Here is a 21177-nt window from a genome sequence, read left to right on the forward strand (position 1 = left end):
AGTCACCTAAAAGGCATTCAGAGTAAAGGCAGAAGGGAGAGGCCACGAGTAAGCAAACGCCAGGAGGAGGCAGAGGCCATGAGGGGGTGGAAGCGGAGAGTACGCGGAAGCGGTGCAGTGGAGAAGAGAGCAGTGAGAAGCCAGCCAGCAGCGGGCAGCACATCCAGCAGTCGACAGCCACGTGGCCGGGGTGCTGCACACTGAACCCGGCCAGGGGTCCCACTGCTGCCAAGAAGCCGACTGGGTGCTCTGGTCGCTGAAGATTCATGGCTCCTGAATGACATTCCAGTTACTAAACCATGTCCCATTCCCTTCGAGATCTCGTCCTTCCATGGTCTGATGAACATGGTCAGTCTCCGTAAGGATACGACTCCACCCTCCATCCTCCATCTCCTCATCAGCACCCCTTGTTCATTCAGCAATCTCTGGAATTTAAGCAGCCCCTCCCCAGGGTTCGGCGATAAAGGACTATATTCTGAGTGTCACTATTTCTTCTTGGAAGAGGTTTTTACACACATGCAGAAATGAAAACGCAAGCAAAACTCCAGAAGGGTTTCAAACCAATAAACCTCAGGAGTGTCTGTGGTTTTCCCCACCAGCACAGAGCAGCCTCTGTGTGCCACCTGGCAAGCTTCAGTCTCTTCTCTCTCAACTCAGCAAAGAAATGCAAAAATAGCATTAATAAGCCCCTAAGGTCTGGGACTCTTCTGCTTTGGCATATACAGGCGCATTCCTTCCAACTGCTGGATAAGAAACAGAGAGACAGGCAAATGGAATGTGCACCCAAAGCCAGGCCAGATGGACCCTTTGGAGATTTATGAGCCTGGGCCCTGATTCACCCACCCTCCCTAAACTACCACTGGGTGAAACTGGCAACACTCCTAGAGTAAGAGGGGGAGAAGCATTTCTCTACCTGAGAAAGGATGACAAGATAGGACATCTTCAAGAAAATGAGCTACTCAGAGAGGGTGGCCCTGGAGAGCTGGCGATGGGTTTTGAAACAATGTCCACAGGAAGTCCAAGCTGGGACACAGGGGCACAGGGAAACGTGCCCCTTAACAATTCATCGGAGATCCTCAAGGAATGTTACAGGGCAAAGCCACACTGCAAACTCCAAAACACCCATGTATCTAAGGAATTCCTGCAGGATCCAGAGAGAGGACGCGGAGGAACGGGAGCTCGCTGGGACCTGAGAAGTTCAGGGAGATGTGAGGGCATAGGGGCAGCATAACTCGTGGCCTGGAGAAGAGATGTAAGGTTAAAGAAAGACCGGACGCTTTCAAGATGTGTGGTTTTCCATTTTTTCCTTGTCAGAAAAGGTCATCGGTGAGATTCAAGTAATCCCTTCTTGCAGATAAAAAACAGCCGTGACCTGCTTTTGTGGTGAGGAAGAAGAGGAGGGGTAGTCATATCTCAGGGCTCCATAAACTCCTGCGATCAAGCAGCCACTGGGGAGGACAGCTGCACCAAGCCCCCTCGCTGGTACCACTCTCAGGCCGGGAAACCACCATCACCACCGTGGTGGGAGCGACTGCCTCTCTGAACAAGGAAACAGCCACTTGCAAAAGTGTCGCTTTTCAGAAATCCAGCATGTTCCTAGCCACTCTCCAGATATTTCATTTGCACATTCAGAAGATGAGAGACACACCCAGGAGTATTCCTGAGTAAAAAGTTTAAATGGAAATATGTAATAGAGGCTCTGATCACGGTGGCCCTGCAACTAAAGCAAAAAAACAAAAAAAAATCAAGTCTAGACTAGTGGCAGGTGATCACTGTATTCTAGGGCTTCAGAGATACACAACTCATTCAGTTCCTGAGCAAACAGGAATCACCTGAGAGGTGCCAGGTGCTGTGCTGGTCATGGGTATTCAGAGTAAACGTATGGTGACACCATCAGGAGTTAGTCTAGAGGGAAGACAAGTTGGCAGGAGTGCGCTGGGCAGAGGTATTAGCAGTGTGTGTTATGGGGGTGTAGACAGGAGGGGCAGAAGGTCATGTCAGCAAGTAGAGGGACAAAGCTGCAGGACCGGGCCCACCGAGAGGTCTACCCGTGAGTATGACAAGTGGTGAGAGGAGACAGAGGTTGGTGGAGCGCGGCAGGGTTTGAATCTGAAGACCTTTTGCGCAGAGGAGGGTGATTTATGCATTTAGAAAGCTTACTCCTTGGGCAGCAGGTAGGTGCTAAGGAAACTTACACCTGCTACAGCTGCTAGCAGCTAAGGAGCCGCTAGGTTCCTTGGTGACGTAGGCGAGAGATGCTGAACGCTGGGACAAAAGCCACGTTAAGAGCTCCCCTACTGAGCACGGACTCTGCCAGGCACGGGGCTACCTGGATTATTTCCCCCTCACAGTAAACCTTCCTTTGGAGGGGTTTGCCAAAGCAAAATAGATTCCCCTCCAAAGGCTACTAACCACGGCAGGACACAGACCCAGAGATGCAGTAACTTGCCAGGTGACCCAGGTGAGAAAGTGGCAGAGCAGGGGCTTTGAGCCCTGCCACCCGACCCCAGAGCGGTGTTTTAACCACGATGCTCTACTGTCTGAAGAGAGCGACCAGCAGTGGGCAGGCCGATTCTTGTTTCCAATGTAACATCATACACTTGTTTCTAAAATGTTAGGAAAAATATGAAATGCGATGTCTGAATGTAGTCATACCTCAGACTTTACTGATAACAATCTGAAAACCAACGTGAGTAGGAGACGACCTCCCCCTACACACACACACACACACACACACACACACACACACACACACACAGAGGCAAAGACTTCCTTCTCTTGCACATCTCAGTGAAACCAAGTGGATAAAAAGTGGGTGAGGGAATTGAGATTTCTCTGGAGAAAGCAGTTGCTGTGCTGTGCGACTCTCCTTCCTGGGTAGGCGAGCAGGTTTCTTTTTATCCAAAACCTAGTAAGGAAGTTTCAAGGGGACCCCTGAGGAAGCTCTGAGACGCCACAATCAGGGCCTGAGTCTGCCCAGGAAGGAGGCTGTGGCTTGAGGTCTGACCCCTGCCCTGGAAATCTGGGGGTGAGGAGAGCTCCAGGGCAGACAAGGGCTGTCCTGCTGGGACTGGCCTCACCCCCAGACGAGCGTGCCCAGGAGAAAACATGAGGGCAGCACAGGACAGGCAGCTTGGGGTGACAAGAGACCCGAGAAGGCAGAGTGGAGAGGCGCAGGTGGACGGCGCGTCTGGGCAGGGGTACAAGGCGGCCACGGAGAACAGGGATGTCCAGGAAGCCGAGGGGGACCGCCAGGCAGGGGGACTCGCAGGGACGCTTCCAAAGGACCAAGGCGGCATCCCCTTCCCCAGCTGTCAGGCCCAGAGGGCAAAGTCCCCCCCACCACTTGTGCCCTGACAGGAAGTGGGTAGAGGAACCTCAGGGGGGCCGGGGGAGGGGTGGCAGGAGGAAGCAGGGGGCGGTGAAGGCCTCAGGCCTTCCCCTCTTCAGGGGCGCAGGGCTAACAGCGCTGGGCAAGGGAGGACATTTTAACGCAATGTTAGGTTTGGGGTTCCGATTTATTATCCAGCCCTGTCTAATAACTGGGCCTTGACTTGTGCCTAAAATGAGCGCAGAACTCTGGTATCTGAGGGTAAACAACAAAGACACTCACTTTTTGACCCACCTGAATTTTCATTCCTGAGAAATCCCTCTGCAAAGTTTACCGGGACATACGAAAAGTGAACAATTAAGGTTTTTTTCCAACGTTATTTCATGTGTCTGCTGACCATACTGGTTACAGCACCTCAGATCATAGGCTGACTTTCCAGGTACTGAACGATAGCCGTGGTTTTCAGATTTTTAGCTGCAACAGAGAACTTGAGGGGATTACATGGACAATTGAGAAAGAGATGCAAACTTCCTACATTGCAGGTAATAAACTGAAATCTTCAAAGGTATTTTCAGCATCTCAGAAATGTCTCCTTGAAGTAGTATCTCAGGCGAGGCATGCCTTTTTCTGTTTAAGTGACCTGGTAGCCACTTCCACCTACCACCTCCCTCTGGCTACCTTGACCGCTACTGCTAAGAACTGCCTGAATCACGGAATCTCCTTGTCTAACTTCTCCTTCCTGGGAAAACAGGGAAAGAATTTCCAAGGCGAGTCTACTGTACGATCATGACAGCAAGCAACTGGAGGGTTCTGAAGTGAGACTGACAATTACAGGCAGTGGTCAGGGCGAAAAGCCTCCAGGAAAAAGACTCATCCTTGTCCCCAGGACAGCCAGGGAGAAAAGCGATAGAAGCTAGAGCTCTTCTCATCGCCATTCTGCCTCCTGGGGCAGGACTGTGCACCGACTCTCTCCTTCCAGCTGCTGCCGACAGAGCCCGGCCAGGCGAGGGGGATGGAGGAACAGAGAGGGGACTCAGGGAGGGAGACCCTGTGGGGGGCTTCCACAATGTATACGGCGCTCCGGCATATTCTCATTCACTCAGTCACTAGCATCAGGGCATCCGCAGTACAGGAGGCACGGTGCTAGACCTGAGCATAAAGCGGTGAAGGGGACGGGCTCCTGCCCTCAAGGAGTCTTCAGGTCAGACAAGCCAGGCCGGGCACCCCCTCTGCCCAGGGGGCTGGTGCTGTGGAAGCGGTGGCAGGACGCCCAGCGGGAACCAGGAGCTCACACCGAGGACCAGGGAAGCGCGCTCTTCCCACTCGGAAAAGCCGAGTCTCCCCTTAGCCCTCAACAGCTCTGCTGGCCTCGCTGGTGACCGTCAGTGATCTGTCACTCGGCCTCTGGCCCCGACCCAAGAATTAAGTAAAAAGCGTAAACACGGGAATTCCCTGGTGGTCCAGTGGTTAGGGCTCCAAGCTCTCCTTGCCGAGGGTCCGGGTTCCATCTATGGTCAGGGAACTAAGATCCCACAAGCCACGCGAAGGTGGGTGGGGGAAGGCATAAACATTGGGCAAAACGGAAGAGGAAAGGTACCCCTAATTTTTCCACGAATCAAGATAATCATATATAGAGTCCCACTTTTATGCCAGAAATAAAATTTTTCCCTGATATCCAGAATTAATGGATGTAAGAAATTTGCTATTTCTAACACTGAACCCCTATCATATCAGACATCAGAAACCACATGTAATTTTACTTCCTTTTAGGCTTTAAGAACTGATAATATGCTTACTAGAGATCTGAGGTGACTACTGACTTCTATACTGCGTGATAGAGCCAGGGTTTAAAAGAATGCTTTCATCTTCCCTTTTTTGCTCATTCATTCACATAATGTCTATTATGTGCCAGTTAATGTTCCAAGTACTAGAGTGTAGCAGTAAACAAAAGCCCCTCTTTAGGGAAAAAAAAAAAATCCTTGTTAGCAAAGAAGTGACAAGTCCTATGAAAACACAGAGGGGGGAAAACACAGGGAAGAGGGGAAAAGGGCTGGAATTGGGGTGAGAGTGGCTGCTTCAAACAGGCCAGGGAGGCCTACAGACAAAGGTGGCATTTGAGCAGAGACCAGGAAGTAAAGGAAAGCACCCATGTGGACCTCTGGGGGAGAGCATACCAGGCAGGGGAAGAGCAGTGCAAAGGCCCTGGGGTGGTGGGTCCATTTGAGATGTCAGAGGAACAGCAAGATGATGAATGGGGGCTAGAGTGCATCAGGGGAGGGCACAGTGTGGGAAATAAGGTCTCAGAAGTAATGGGGCACCACACATAGCTTTGAGTGAGACAGTAAGTGCATTGGAGGGTTTGGAGTAGAGAAATGTCAGCATCTGTCTTATATTTAAAAGAATCACTCTGGCCTGGGGTGGGAGTAGGGGCACAAGAGCAGAGGCAGGGGAACAACAGAGGCTTCTGCACTAACACAGGCAAAAAGTGGCAGCTTGGACCACGGTATAGCAGTGCAGGTGGTGCAAAGACATCAGATTCTCAATGTAGTTTCAAGGTACAGCAGATGGTGTTTGCTGGTAGACTGAACACAGTATGAGAAGAAAAGATAGAAGGGTGTCATGAACACCCAAGTGGGTGAAAGGACAGAGCTGTCATTTCCTATAATTGGGAAGAGGCAGGTTTGAGGGGAGAAATCAGGAGCATTGCTTTGGATTATTAGGCTTCAGAAGCCCGGTGGGCATTTAAGCAGAGATGCTGGGTAGGCTTGTGGATATGACGAGTCTGGGATTCAGATGAGGCCGGGATCAAATACCTAAATTTGGAAGTCATCAGTGACAGATGGTACCTAATGCTCCAAGCCTGGATGAGAGCTCCCAGAGCATGAGTGAAGAGAGAGAGGGCTTTCTCCAAAATTCAGAGGTCCGAGAGGCGAGCTGGACCTTGCAAAGGAGTGTGAGAAGGCAGTGCTTACGAGGTAGGAGACCCAGAAGTGCGTGATCTCTTGGAAGTCAAGTGAGGAAAGTGTTCCTAGAAGGGAGGAATGATAAAACATGCCTTAGTCCTTGCTTTACTGGTAAGACTTTTGGGGTACCTGGGTGAGAAAATGATGTGCTTCAGGACCCATATGGTTTCAATAAGAAAGTGCCAGGTTCAAATAAGTCCTAGGCTGGTTATTCAGAGAAAAAGACAAGATGCGGAAAGACAGTCTGATGTAATGACAAGTAGATGGATTAGAAATTCCTTGACTAATGACACCCAGGGGCACACATAAGTGAATGAGTGTCAACCCCAAAGGAAAGTCCTAGTGACATGTCACTGGCTTCTGCCCTTGGCCTGCTCAACATATCAGTGACTTCTATCAGTGATAACTACACTTGACCGCAATCAGAACAATATAAGAGGCTTGCTAAAATTGAGCCTCCCGGTGTCCACCCCAGACCTACTGAACCTGAATTTGCCAGGTGGCACTGGGACAGAGAGCTAAAGGAAGGCCTGAGTTAAAAGAAGGAATTGAGGGAGGAGGTTGATTGAAAGTACAGCTAAAACCCAGCTAAATGGAATGGGGAATGTGCTGGATGACGGCTTTGGGCTCCAAAGCAATCTTAGCAGGTAGACACGCAGGTAGAATATAGCTGGGTCAGTTTGGAATCTTGCATTTGCCTCTGGAAATCAGCCAGATGTGAGATGGATGGAGGAAACCTAGCTGGATCTGAGACCAATTTGGGACTCTCGGTGATGAACTGTGTGATCTCAAGCTGCACTGACAGGAGAGAAGGGACATGATCCAGCCATGCCCTCTTTGGCCCCTAAAGCACCCTCTCCCTGGTGCAGAGGACACCCCAGAGGGAGGTCAGAGGTGCAAGACCAAGATCATGAAAGGGCTCCACCCAGAGAGAAGCAAATGTTCAGCCTGGAAACTCAGAAGGAACCAAGGACTAATATGGAGAAGGACTTACTGTGGGATCCAACAGGGTAGACCCACATTCAGTGAAGGAAAACTAGTAGGCTAGTAGGACATGATCCTAATGGGGTGGGAGGAAGGTCTTTCTAACAGTAAGAGAAACCCAGAGAGAGAGAAGTCGTGAGCACTTTGCCAAAGGAATTGTTAAACTTCTATACACTCCAAATTAGCATTGTTGCAATGTACTGTTTTATTTCTACATGTATATGTTTTATGGATATATGCATGCCTTTCCTAGACCATAAATTCCCTGAGGAGCTACTTGCCCAGAGTCCAGCGCAAGCCCTGCCCCATGCCGTGTGCTCGGCAAATGTTCTTTGAATGAATGAGTTGATTATGGCTGGACGTTGCCAAGCCTGCTGTAGAGGTGATTCATGCTACGTGACTGTTAATGTTCCTTCTAAAAGAGCAGATCCTATGATTTCTGAAAAACTGCACCCAAACCAGTTCCCTCTGGAGACACATTCATTCTTTGCATCTTGACAGTCTATTTGGAAGTTAGATAATATAAATTATTTAATTATTATGTCTAATATTCAACTGTAATATTAGTCCTAGGTTTAAAGCTCAGCCTGGTATTAAGTAAGTATGAGGGGTAATAACTTTTGCCTCCAATGTTTCTGTACTCCACACAGAAAAGTGCAAAACCCCATCTGTTAAGGAAATCTGATCCTTCCAGCTGTGACCCAGTTTGGGGATTTACCCTCCAGGCCTCTTTTCAAGTAGATGTCACCGCATCTCCCCTGGGGGGATTTACTGGCTCGTGGGCTGGTGTGATCTGCCCTGCAGGTGCCTGCGGCCGCCTCCCTTGGCCAGCTGTGGCTCACCTCAGAACGTCATGCCATCAGAGGTCTGGTCTAGCTGAGAAGTTAACCCAAAGGGCTTCGATAGAGTAGCCTCTACAGTTACCAAGTCAATCAATGCACATCACGTCCTCCTTAAGACACCCCAAAACAAAGCCAATTCTCGGGTCCATGGATCAGAGCCTGGAGCTCTCCTAAAATCTGAGGCAGCTTTCAAAGCCACCGCTCTGCTCTCTTCCCCAGGGAGGAGTGGACATACTGTAGTAATGCATCCAGGGGAGGGAACCACGTGTCCAGAGAGCATTTACCTCCTACCGGACACTGTGCTGGGAGCCATCTCATTTCACCCTCACAGCAATCCTATGAGGTGACATTAGTGGCCCCTGCATAAACAGGGCAAGGGTATCTCAGATAAGTTAGCGCAGCTGCCCGAAGTCACACCGACGGAAGTGGAGGGGTCAGTATCTGAACTCTGGTCCGCTCAGCCTAGAGCTGTGCTTCTTTTTTCCTCACGGCAACCAGAGCGATCTTAAAACAAAAGCCAGATTAGGACACTCCCTTACCACAATGCCCCAGTGACTGCCTCTCACCCAACTTCTGCAGGACGCTGCCTGCTCCGGGCTCTGCCTGCCTCTCTTTCCACATCCTCTACTTCTTCTCGCTCTGGCTCTCTCCCTTCCAGTCCTACCGGCCTTCTTCCTGTTCCTTGGAATCGCTGAGTCCCTGAGACTCAGGGCCATCATACTTGCTGTTCCCTCTGCCTGGAAAGCTGTTCCCCTAGTGCTATGCAGATCCCTCTGACTTCATCCAGGTCTCTGCTCCAGTGCCCCCTCCTCAGGGAGGCTCTTCCCAACTACTCTACCTGAAAGAGACCCCTTTCCCCACCACTCTCTAACTAGCCCTTACGCTACACCTGACGTTTCTCAGCAGCACTCACCATACCTGCGCGCGGATTCCTGGCGAGTAGACTGCCTGCTGCCGGTGCCCCCACTAGAACGCAAGCCCCACGGGGCAGGGACTCTGCATCATTCGCTGCTGCAGCCTCAGCCCCAGGCTCAGGGCCCAGACGCGTAGCCAGCGCACACCAAGTTGGGCTGTTGCGCACCTTTTACCCTCTGCTACCTCCGCTTGGTCCCAGCTCACAGAGCCCTGCTACACATTAGCTGGCTAACCTTGGCCAAGTTACCTCAGCTCTCCAGAGAAACCTTCCATTTGCTGATACCACTGGCCCTGACAAAAGAGGGGACTGCTATTTCACCCCTCCCTGGAGACCGCATCGTTCCCTTGCTCTGATATTTGTATGACACTGCCAGTTTTAGAATTTTGTGATTTTATCAGAGAAGAGACATCTGGGGCAACTGATGAAACAAAAGGATAATTATATTTCACAAAGAGAAAAAAAAAAACCTTCAAAACAATGAATTTTCTATGTATTGCTAGAATAGACAATTAGCTCATATAATGCCTTCCAGCATCATTTCAAAGCTGATAGAAATGGAATGATTAAAGGAGAGTTATAAAGAGCTGTATGATCTGTCACTGAACCAAACAGAGGGCTTCTAAAAGTGGAATTTCTGAGATTCCACCCATACAAATCTCCAAGCTTACAAGGGGATTGAGGCAGAAGCTGATCATAATCCAGAAGAAGGCCAGTATTCAACAGAACAGTTTCTAGAGATAAAATTATCTCTGTTTTCGGAACGTAATTTGTCTCCCTTGATGTATAATCCCCGCCCTTCCTCATAAGGTGGCCGGAAGGTGGTTCATTTTCCATAAAACATTTCACACTCTGTAGAAATATTACGTAAATAAACAGAGGGTGGTTCAATTTCAAAACTCTGGATTTATTTTGAATTTATTGGATGCAGTCTATCTAAACATTGTTTTACTTGTGGAAATTCCTTCCTGCGTCTGAAGGGCTTTTGTTTGCTGGACTTTCGTAGTTTTTCTCTTCTTTCTTAGTACATGTAATACTTCAAAGGAACTCCTGACTTTGGGCCTTGGTCAAGCTCAGAGGGTGAAATACCAAAGTGATAAGAGAATGGTCTTCTGGGAAAATTTCAGCCAATGTCTTAGTTTACAACTTTTAAACAATCCATCCACTCACTCACTCTCACAGGTGGGAGATAATAAAGCTTCACTGTGTAGCCAAATACCAGAACAGATAAAATGCTGCCAGTGATCGCACATCCAAAGAAGGAAGAAAAAAGGAGTTTGTGTTTATTTTTGAATTCCACTGCTTGGCTTCAGCAGAAGTTGCAGAGAAAAAATTAAAAGGTATGGATGGGAAGTGAAGTGGAGGAATGGACACAGGGCAGTGGTGTCCTGAGTGTGTTGTTTACAGAATAAACCACCCAGAACATTGTATCTTCATGCAGCCTTCTCCTGCCAGATTTAACCCTTTCTGTGCTGTATTTGATAACAAAGTTTGAATATTCCTTAACACTTTCAATCAGCAGACAAGTGTTCACATTCTTTAGCAACAGTGATAAGTTTATCTGATATTCAAACATGAATTATATCTAGCTTCCTTCATACATACCGCATGCTAACACTCAGCACCTAATGCTCACACTAAAATACCCTTTTTATGGCTTGAATAATCTTCCAAAGGGTTTTTTAAAAAGTAAAAGAGAAAAAAGGCTACAGGTGCTTGAAGTATTATTTATAAGCATTACTGAAATTCTTGTAGAGTGACCAGTTTAGGCTCCATTCTTAAAGAGTCTTTGAACTGTGACGTTATCTTCCAAGAGTACTTTTTCATTAAAGAGCCATGTTTCCATATACTTGGCAGTTGTCAAAGAGGAAAAAGAGACAGCATATAATGTGCAGCTTCTTACAGCCAAAATGTGTGCATTTTAATGTTTAACTTACTTTTTCATTCCACGCCCACAGTCCAATTCCAAGAAATGCTATTCCCAAAAACTGAAAAAAAGGGAGAAAGTGGTGTAAGTATGAAGGTAAATGCCATGTTTTTACGAGTACAAACAAAGTTTTCAATCAATTTTTTGGTTACTTTACCTGCTGAGAAATAGTTTTCTCTAAAACCTGACTAACAGTCTTTAACAGGAAAAGAAATACCATCATCCCCTTGATTAAAGTTATTACAGTATTAAGAAGGGCACCTGCTTACTGTTAATGTTAAGCTTAATGCTTAACAGATCATGAAGAATAATAATTAGGTAGAATCTTGAGTAAAATTAAAGGCATCAATAATGTTTAACGCTGCCTTTTGGATAGGAGAGGAAACAGTGAGTAAATCTGAGCATGATGTTCACTAGAAAATGGATAACTAGGGGCATGGATTTAGAAGAGCTGGAGAGTCTCTCCTCGCCATCATGCCACCATGAATGGGCTGGGGCACGGAGGGCATGTCGAAGTCCCCAGTGTCCCTCCGCAAGCTCTTTATCACTCCTTCAAAAGGGAACATGAGGGACCTCTCTGGTGGCACAGTGGATAAGACTCTGCGCTCCCCATGCAGGGGGGGCCCGGGTTCGATCCCTGGTCAGGGAACTAGATCCCACACGCATGCCACAACTAAAGAGCCCGCCTGCCACAACTAAGACCCGGTGCAACTAAATAAATAAATAAATAAAAGGGACCATGAACCTTATCAAGTCCAGGGTGACCCAAAGAAAACACCTGGATTCTTCTGTTTGTCAGAAACTTAAAATACTTATATTGCAGTTGAGAGGGCGTCCATGACTCGGCCTGGTCTCAAGTCAGTGCTGTAACTTCATGCATAACACAGAGTACACAAATGACACCTGAGATTGAGTTGAAAAACACACAGACTCCCTCAGCCTTCCATCAGCTGCACGGAGTATGGGGCTGGGGAGGGGACCAGTCAGTACCCAGGGGGACGGTCCATTTTAATTAGTTCTCACTGTATTCCAACTCAAAGCTTTAAGATACACATTTTCCCACCACATTTTAACATCTCTGAAATTGGGATGTGTCTTAAAATCGATGATGGCTCATAGTTTGCTTTTTTTCCCCTTGATTGTACCTAAAATAATGGTGTGTCATATAATCAGAGTTTCACAGGTTTGGTGACATGTTGCACAGGGCTGTCCACCCACTAAGAGCTCAGCATCAGGACTGGGTGTAACTGGCCACGAAGAAAGACACATCTTAGTTCTCATCTTTATTATCCATAGCAGCTCTGAGTTTCCTGTCCAAACAGTGAAGTGAAAAGACGGTGGGCAGGTTGACAAGCAGTTTCAGTCTCACGGCAGCTGTTTATTTTACTAACATCTTGATCAAGTTAAATGTCAGGGAAGCTGTCCACTGAGAGGGGGGCGTGGAGAAAACAAGAGTGAGGGTGGTTACTCTCTCCAGTTTCAGGGAAATCTGAGAAGGGTCCACCTGGCGAGGTCTTAGCCATTCGCAGCGGGGAGTTACTGACACTTTGTAGGCAACGGCTAATAAATCCGAAAGGGCTGGGAAAACAGCAGGAGCAGGGGGAAAAGAGGGGACTGAAAAAAACACAAAGGAACGACTGCTCTGAAAAGGTGGTGGTGTTTTTAAAAGCAGAACCTTCCAAATCCCCGGACGATTATCTGACACTGTAGTGAGATAGCATTCAATGCCTTCTGAGTCCCTACACAGAAAAGCTCAGCAATGTGTCCTTGATTTAGCAAAAACCGAGGACCCCTTTTTTCCTACCCTTGCTCACAGAGGTTTGAAAAGTGTTCAGAAAAATTTGTCTTCAACATCCCAACAAAAAAACCCACTACACTCGGCCCCTCTACTGCCCAGGCCAGAATGCTATTTTGCTTTACAGTTCTGATATGAAGCCACAAATGCACCAGTCCCCCAAATGACTCAAAAGGTTTTGGGGACTCTGTAGTACACAAATAAAGCAATTCAGCACGTCACTCTCATATTCACAGGTCCTAGGCACAGTAGGGTAACAAGGGGCAAGTGCACACACAGGAGCCCTTCAGACCTTAGAAGACACGGAGCGCTTGACTTCATCCACATTGACATCAAACACAGCCCAGTGAAATGCAAGACTTTCTCATGCTAAAGCTCTTTGTGGACAAAGGTTCGGTCACTTCCCTGATGCAGTATTTAATCACAGTGTCACCTCAAGCAATGGGTGAGATGTTGTGGCAGAGGACATAGTGGTCCATTGTCCCTCTTGCTGTCGAAGAGGGTGGACGTATCATTGCTGAGGGCCCCTGCCTCATCGCTAACATTAAACTTCTCTTTATTACTTTCCAGGCACTCTGCTTAGTGCTTTGTACGCCGTGTCTCTCTTAAGCGTCACAATAATTTTGTTCTGAAATAGGCACTATTATTAACCCCATTTTAAGAATGAGAAACATGAGGCTGAGACAGTTTAACCCTCTCAAAGGCACACAGCTTCCGAGTGGAAAAGCAGAGATTTGAACCAAGATGAGTCTAAACATCAACATGCGTGTTCTTACCAGTTTTGACACATCCCCCTTTTCTCCTATGGGACAGAAAGTGGAGGCATTCAGGTTAGAATTATATGGGATGTGACATGGGCATCATATATTCCCTCCCCAGGAAACAAAGGGAAGTTGAGGAGGTAAAAAGAGATGAAAACCTTGCCTTCACATTAAGAACTGGTCGTAGAACAGACGTTCCCCGTGCTGGTGTCATCAATGGAGTAAAGCGGAAAACAGAAAACGTCAGTGGTGGGTCAACTTTCTCCTCTTTGTATGGAGTTCTCCTCTCTCTTCCTGGCACTTTGGAAAACCTTTTTCTTTCCCACATCATATATAAACAGATTGGAAACCAAGTTTTCATCAAAGAAGAGAAAAAAATCAGGACCTAAAGAAGACTCACAATTTCCTTTGTAATCTTGCTCCAATATTTCCTGCCTTAAGTGTGACTTTCCAAACAAGGTTTGAGAATTTGGAGAAAGAACACTGAATTTGAAGTCCAGGAAAGCCGTCAATAGCTAAGTGAGTGCCGCAGGGCCAGGGCCTAAACCCGTACATACCTTTGCTGCTCCATCACCAGTAAACGTCCTCCCAATTACTCTCAGCCCATATGTTTTGCTTTAAAATCAAGTTGATCCAGCTCCAAATAATTAAACAGAGAAGAGCCAAAAAAACAGAGACAGGCACGCAGCCCCTTGAAGCACACTGAGTTTCCCCTTTCCCACCTCCCAAAGAAAAGGCAACCGTAAACCCCCAGACTGACCTCATTCTGAAACCCAGAGGCCACCTTACAGGGAACAACCAAGAACATTAAAGTCAGCTCTTTATTCCTTTGAAACAGAAATAACCAGATCTGAGGCATCTTCCCATGCGGCAGGATATGCGAACACACAGTCAAATGTTAGTCTACCCAATTTTTGATGATTTAAAATGAATATTAATTTTGCCAACATTTGTTGAACGCTAAGTATGAACTAAGCACCGTGCTAAGTATTGTGTTTTATAAGAGCACTGCCTAGTACAGTAGGCCCCAGCTACTGGGCATCTGAAAGGTGGTTAATTAAAACCGAGATGTGCTAGTAGGTGTAAAATACACACTGGATTTAAAACACTTAATAGGAATAAAAAGAATGTAAAAGATCTCATTAACAACTGTTCATTTATTGATTTTTAATTGAAGTGTAGTTGATTTACAATCTTGTGTTAGTTTCAAGTGGACGGCAAAGAGAATCAGTTATACATATACATATATCCACTCTTTTTCAGATTCTTTTCCCATATAGGTCATTACAGAGTATTGAGTAGAATTCCCTGGGCTATACAGTAGGTCCTTGTTGTTTATCTTATATACAGTAGTGTATATCTGTTAATCCCAAACTCCTAATTTATCCCTCCCCCCGCTTTCCAGTTTGGTAACTATAAGTTTGTTTTCTACTTCTGTGAGTCTATTTCTGTTTTGCAAATAAGTTCATTTGTATCACTTGTTTAGATTCCACATATAAAGTATATGAGTGATATCATGTGATATTTGTCTTTCTCTGACTTATTTCACTTAGGATGAAAATCTCTAGGTCCGTCCATGTTGCTGCAAATGGCATTATTTCATTCTTTTTTATGGCTGAGTAATATTACAGTTGTTTTATTTTTGAGTACATGTTGAAATGATAATACTTTGGATATATTGGGTTAAATATATTAAAATTAATTTCACTTATTTCATTTTACTTTTTTATTGAAGTATAGTTGACTTAAAATATTATATTATTTTCAGGTGTACAACATAGTGATTCAATATTTTTATAGATTATACTCCATTTAAAGTTACAAAATAGTGGCTACATTTCCGTGTGCTGTGTAATATACCCTTGAAGCATATTTATTTTATACATAATTTTTAAACTACAGCCACTGGAACATTTAAATTATATATGCGGCCTGCACTATATTATTATTGGAAAACACTGTTCTAAAGTGTCCCACAATAATCCCATGCAGTAGTAGTAGTATTATCCCCATTCTATAGAAAAGAAAACTCAGACTTAGAAACACTGAGTAAGTCTCCCAAGATTACATAGGCACCTGAGCTGGTTGCTCAGGAAACCTGACTTCTCAGTCCAAGCTAAAAACCATTATAGTACTTTGCTAATGTGCATAAAATCTTTGTCCAGCCAAATAAGGGATGGAGAATTATACTGCAACTCATGTCCTAAGACTCAAAATCGCTTCTTTAATTTCTAGGTGTTCAAGGCAAAGGTATGTTTTCCTGACTGGGAGCAAGGACGGCACTAGGTAGAAACAGAGAGTGGCGTGCTGATGGAAGCCTGCCGGGCTGGGCAGGACAAGAGCCCGCAGAGCTGATCCTTAGGAAAAGCTGGAGAGGAAAATGGCCCTAGGATGTGACCAGGGTGCCGGGGCTTCTCTGCCAAGGAGGGTCACGTCTGCCCCCTTTTCTCCGAGGCCTACAAATAGAAAATCTCTTCCTCAATCTGTTGTTTTCACCCTTGCTGAGCCTCCAACAGATTAGAAATGGACCAGTGCTCCATTCTAACTGGTACAAAAATGGGTACTTCAAGAAGCCATTTATCCATCTATCTACAACCTTCAACAAATATTCTCGAGTTCCTACTTTGTGCTAGGCACTGCTTTTGTCTTGGGATAAATGGAGGTAAGAAAACAGATTTCTCGGGGGAAGGAAGCGGGGGTGTTACTAGTTGCCTCCAGCAAAGAGAACTGGGGCAGGGGGCGGGGGGTGGGAGAAGAGGAAGGCTCTTCCTAAGAACCCTTTTGGGTCTTCTGAAGTTTGAACCATTTTAATGTATCGCCTATTCAAAATACAATAAGTTTTTGAATGTTTACAAAAAAAAAAAAGATAGATTTTTATCAAATAAAGTGTAAAAGGCAAAACCACCCTTGATGGTGCTCTATAGGAGAAAAAAATAAGGCCAATACAAACTGTAAGAGGGAGATCTGACCTAGAGAGCGGTCCAGGAAGGCTTCCCTAAGTAAGGGATGTAGGAACTGGGGTCTGCAAGATGAGATGATGTTAACTGGCAAAGAAAGGAAGGAAGTTTCAGGCAGAGAGAAGAGAATGTACAAAGGCCCTGTGGTGGGAGAAGCACAGCAAGTAAAGGGGTCTAAAAGGTGACCGGTATGGCTGGTGCACAGAGAATGGGGGAAGGGGGGAAGGTATGGCAGGTTTGCAATGAGAGATGCAAGCAGGACCAGCCCATGCAGGGCCTCCTAAGCCACATTAAGGAATTCAGTCATCTCCCTAAGAGTGACGGGAAGGCATTCAGGGCCGTATGTATGTAGTCGGCTGAGGTGGGGTGAGAAGGCAGGTCTTTATCAGATGTGGGCTTTGGAAAAATGATCTGAGTTGCAGAAAAGGTTGGAAGAGAGTTCAGAGTAGATGCACGGCAGCTAGAAGGAGGGCACTCTGGTCATGCAGACAAGACCCGATTGTGTCCTGGACTGAAATATGCTGGAGAAGCACACGGAATTGAGAGTATTTAGAAGTAAAACTGATGTTTTCAGTGATGCCTGGATATGGCGAAGGGGTGGGGGTAAGGGTGAAGGAGAGGGAGGTATAAGGATAATGCCTGTGTTTCTGGCATCTTCTACATGGAGACTCTGGCTCTTCTAAATCCGTCTTATGTCCTCTGACAGAAATAACTCTCGGGTGTCAATTTCATAACTAGCTTGAGATCTAGCAGCATTTCTGAAGGACAGTTTTCTTTCATGGGTATTTTGGCTGCTATCTGAATTCTCTTGGAAACAAGTTTCAGCCTGTATACTTTTAAAAAATAAATGATTTAAAATCCATATACATGTCTACGACCTCCTACGACTTTTATTCATAAAAGGAAGCAGTTACGTATAGATGTACGTTAAAGTTCACAGGCAGTTCTTAAACAGACATCTTCAATCCTTTTTGCTTAAAAAATAGTAATTACGTCAATGGCATCTGCCCAGCACCCTGTGAACAGACTCAAAATAACAATGCAGCAAGGTAAACACAATAGAGGAAGATGAAAATCAGGTCAATCTTCTCACCTAATTGGAATCTCGAAAATATTATCCTAAATAACAATGGAAAGAACTGTTATTCTTTAATCATCCTGATGACATTGTTTTTAAAAGTTTTAAGCTCTGCCTGAATAAACAGGAGAGATGCATTTAAAACATTTGACACAGAAGAGAGGAAAGAGGAAGAATGCCATTAGGAAAGATGTATTTTCCTGAGCCTGCCACACATGGACGTTTCATTAAGATGTTTTTCTGACACTTGAGTGTGACCAACACTCCAGGTCTGGTGGGGTAGGTGAGGTGGAATAGTCCACACAAGTGTGCTAAATTCCTCTGTTAACCAAATCCATGTTCTCTCTATCAAGCGGGGGCTGACTGCAGGAACAAAATGTCTCTGGCATAATTCTTGCCATGTCCGAGGAGTAAATATGGGCTGGTGGAAAATTCAATGCACAGAAAGGCAATCCCAATTCTGCCACTGGGTCTCCACACCCCAGTTTGTACGTTCAAACTGTCTGGAATCCTCATGATAAGATGGCGTGGCAGACAAAGTTCGAACTTGTAAACAGGACGTTCCCCATCCGAGCCAGGGTCAACCTCTCACTTCACTTCACCCACACGGCCTCCTCCAAGCGGCCTGAACACACACAGCTTGCAGAAGCCCAGCTCTGGAAATCTGTGGTTCTGTAATCTCAGGAAAGGTTCTTCATTCATTCAACACATATTTATTGAGCATCTACCGTGAGCCAGGCAGCCCTCTAGGGGCCCTGGATAAATTGGGAAGCAAAACAGACAAATGTGCCTCCTCTTGGGGCTGACATTCTAGTTGGGGCGAGGGGGGAAGGAAAGACAATAAAGAGAAACATATATGAGCTAGATAACAGGCAATTTTAGAAGCACTGCAGGAAAAGAGAACAGCATAAGGGGAATGAAATATGGTCCAGGGTGGAGGGAGGTGTGACACCGAAATAGAGCGGACAGAGCAAGTCTCCACTAAGAAAGCTACATGAGCAAAAGCATGACGGACATGAAGGAGTTGACTGGTGGATGTCGGGGAACTGTGTTCCAGGCAAAACAGCAGCCCGGCTAAGGCGCTAGGGCTGAGGCGTACCGGCTGAGGCGCTACGGCTGAGGCGTACAGGCTCGTGGGAGGCACAGCCACCCAAGGGCCGATGCGAAGGACAGAGAGTAACAGGAGCCACGCTGGTTGGGCTTTGAAGCCATGGCAGGTGGTGACTGTGATTTCTCCCAGAGAGAGAAGGAACCACTGGAGGGTCTCCTGACTTCCTAGAGCCCCCTGGTCCTCATCTGTCCAATGGAGATACTAAGGGCACCTGAGGAAATGCACAAAACAACTACAGGAGTCAACGTGACAACGAGCGACCGGGTGAGATTCAAAACTCGAATCACATGCCCAGAATAGTTGGTACTTCCTATGCCTTAGCTCCCTCCCCGTCCTCAGGCCTTTCTCAGCCTCCTCCTCCCCGCCTCCCTGGACCTACCACGGGTCAGTGTGGCACCCTGCTTCCACTCCTGCCTACTCCGAGGATGAGAAAGCATCCTCGTTCACAGTGACCAGAGGGCCCTCTCTTCGCAACTTGCGCACCTCTCGCTGCATGTACCCTTAATTTGACATTTACACGCACGGGATTGTATAGGAGTGATGTGGCCTGAGGTCAGACTCCAGGAGCGCTGGGGGCTGTGTTAACCAGAGAGCATGTGCCTGTTTAAGGGACAGCAGCACCTGCCCTCCAATTAATCATCCCCTTCCCCTGACGCAGGCTGGAGGCTCCTTCCAGGAACAGTGTACACAATATCCCTGTGCATTTAGAAGAAACAGACTCTAGCCAGAATACCAAGATCAGGTTTAACCGCAAATCTTTTCTCTTTCTTATCCTAGCAATCTGGTTCATGAATTCTCGGTGTAATTGGCCCCAGAACTTGAAAACCTACTAATTCTGAAATCCCACATTACATTAAGTTTCTCCCCATCAGGGCTTCTTGATGCATCGTCCCTCTCCCTAATCTTATCACTCCTCGTTTTTATTTTATATCCTCTGTGATGTGTTTTGGTTTCATTATATCCATTTTTAAAAACAGAATCTTTTTGGAAGAATGTGGGATATAAATTATCAGCAATATTGATGGGGACAACTTCTCCATCGACACGCCCCTTTTTCTGAAAACTGTCCCCTACCCTCAAGGGTGAGACCCTGCAGGCACGCCTGCCAAGGAGGGCCCACTCCCTCCCAGCCCTCTCTCTAGACTGAGGAGCAGGCTAGGGTGGGCTGTGCCTCAGGAAAAGTCACTTATTAAACATGAAGCTGAGCCAGAGGCTCTCGTCCCCAGAAATCGGGTGTTGGACGCAGTGACTTTTGTCAGCTTCAGTCTCCCTTATGCTAGAACAGACTGGGGTGCTGTGGATAGAGCATGGACACGTAGAAGCAGAAAAGAGACCAAGGAAAACCTCTGTTCCTGTCTGCTCTCTGCTCCTTATCCCCAGGACCCCTGGCCGCACTTCCTGATCCTGGGGTCCACGTAATGCCCCTGGGTTCCTATTGTACGTCTCCCCCTCCCATCTTGGCTCAAGCTACTTCGGGGGCTTCCTGTTACTCGCAACCAAGAGGGTCCTAAGACGCAAATAAGAAACCAGATTAAGTTCCCTCATATTTAGTCCTGTGACAAGATCACTGTAAACAGTTAAATGTGTGGAACAGGCATGAGTGTGATGGGGCTCGAGAGACTAATGATCTGGTGGAAAGTGCTGTTCCTTTCCAAACAGCTGAGTCGAGACTCCAGTGGTTCTGAACTACCGGGTAAGCTGTTGTGACTTGGTGAACATGAAGTTCAACAAGAAGTTAGACATGATTCAGCCACACTCTACCTGACGGAAAGGGCTGCCCTCTGCTTGCTTGTTGAATTTTGGAAGCAGCCAGAACCCAGGAAATGGTTCCCAAAGCAGAGCAGTTGTTCCCAAGCATGATGGACCCGTGTTTCCTCCTCCTGTTTTCCCAGAGAGGATGGAAAGGCTCTCTCCGCCTTTGAGCTTGCTCTGCACCAGCAGGTCAGAGCACCTCTTGAAGAAATGTCTACAATCCAGGGACAATCTTGTTCAGAAATTCCTGTGTTAGAATTTGGAGCTTAACATTTTGGCAAGAACTAGTCATCTGAGATGGGAGGGGAAAGAAAGCGGGAGGGCTATACAGGCAATAAAACCCATATTCCTCTTGGAAATTACTCAGGCAACACAGGCACACAGAAAGGAACGTGGGGGATTATGTAATTTTGGATGGAAACATGGAGGCTGCAAATTTACAGCCCACTGATCTTTGTCTCAGTAAAAGCCAGGCTTACACCACCTGCGCTATTCCAGCTGTAATTCTCTGATTCGATTAGACCAAGGCTAAGAAGAGACCAGAGAGGTGTTCTGAAGGCTGAGGAGGACTGAGGGATAACTCAAGTATTTCAAACCACAGGTACGACAAGTAAGTTGTCTGTAGACAAACATCAGCCTTTGTGGGAATAAGCTCCTGCTGTTTGCATTAAACAACCAAGCAGTGCAGCAGCTTTGAAAGTTTAATACTTTCAGATGTATACTGCTTTTGTGTTGAAACACCTTAAAGTTTTTTTTTTTTTTT

The 21177-nt window shown here is 46.6% G+C and overlaps 1 protein-coding gene across 4 annotated transcripts in view; it reads right to left on the reverse strand.

Annotated features, from left to right (window-relative positions):
- The window catches only part of TSPAN5 (tetraspanin 5), a 170789-nt gene that overhangs the window by 19414 nt on the left and 130198 nt on the right, over positions 1–21177 (reverse strand). For 2 of the 4 annotated variants that reach the window (XM_059922457.1, XM_059922458.1), the window contains exons 2-3: positions 10971–11021; positions 3626–3805 (exon numbers count right to left, since the gene is read on the reverse strand). In XM_059922457.1, the coding sequence (XP_059778440.1) occupies positions 3626–3637 (12 nt within the window). In that variant the 5' untranslated portion in view covers positions 3638–3805; positions 10971–11021. The remainder of the gene's footprint in view (positions 1–3625; positions 3806–10970; positions 11022–21177) is intronic. The other 2 variants (XM_059922455.1, XM_059922456.1) reach the window with 1 other exon arrangement.

This window comes from Balaenoptera ricei, chromosome 5 (genome assembly GCF_028023285.1).
Source record: "Balaenoptera ricei isolate mBalRic1 chromosome 5, mBalRic1.hap2, whole genome shotgun sequence".
NCBI classification, from domain to species: Eukaryota; Metazoa; Chordata; class Mammalia; order Artiodactyla; family Balaenopteridae; genus Balaenoptera; species Balaenoptera ricei.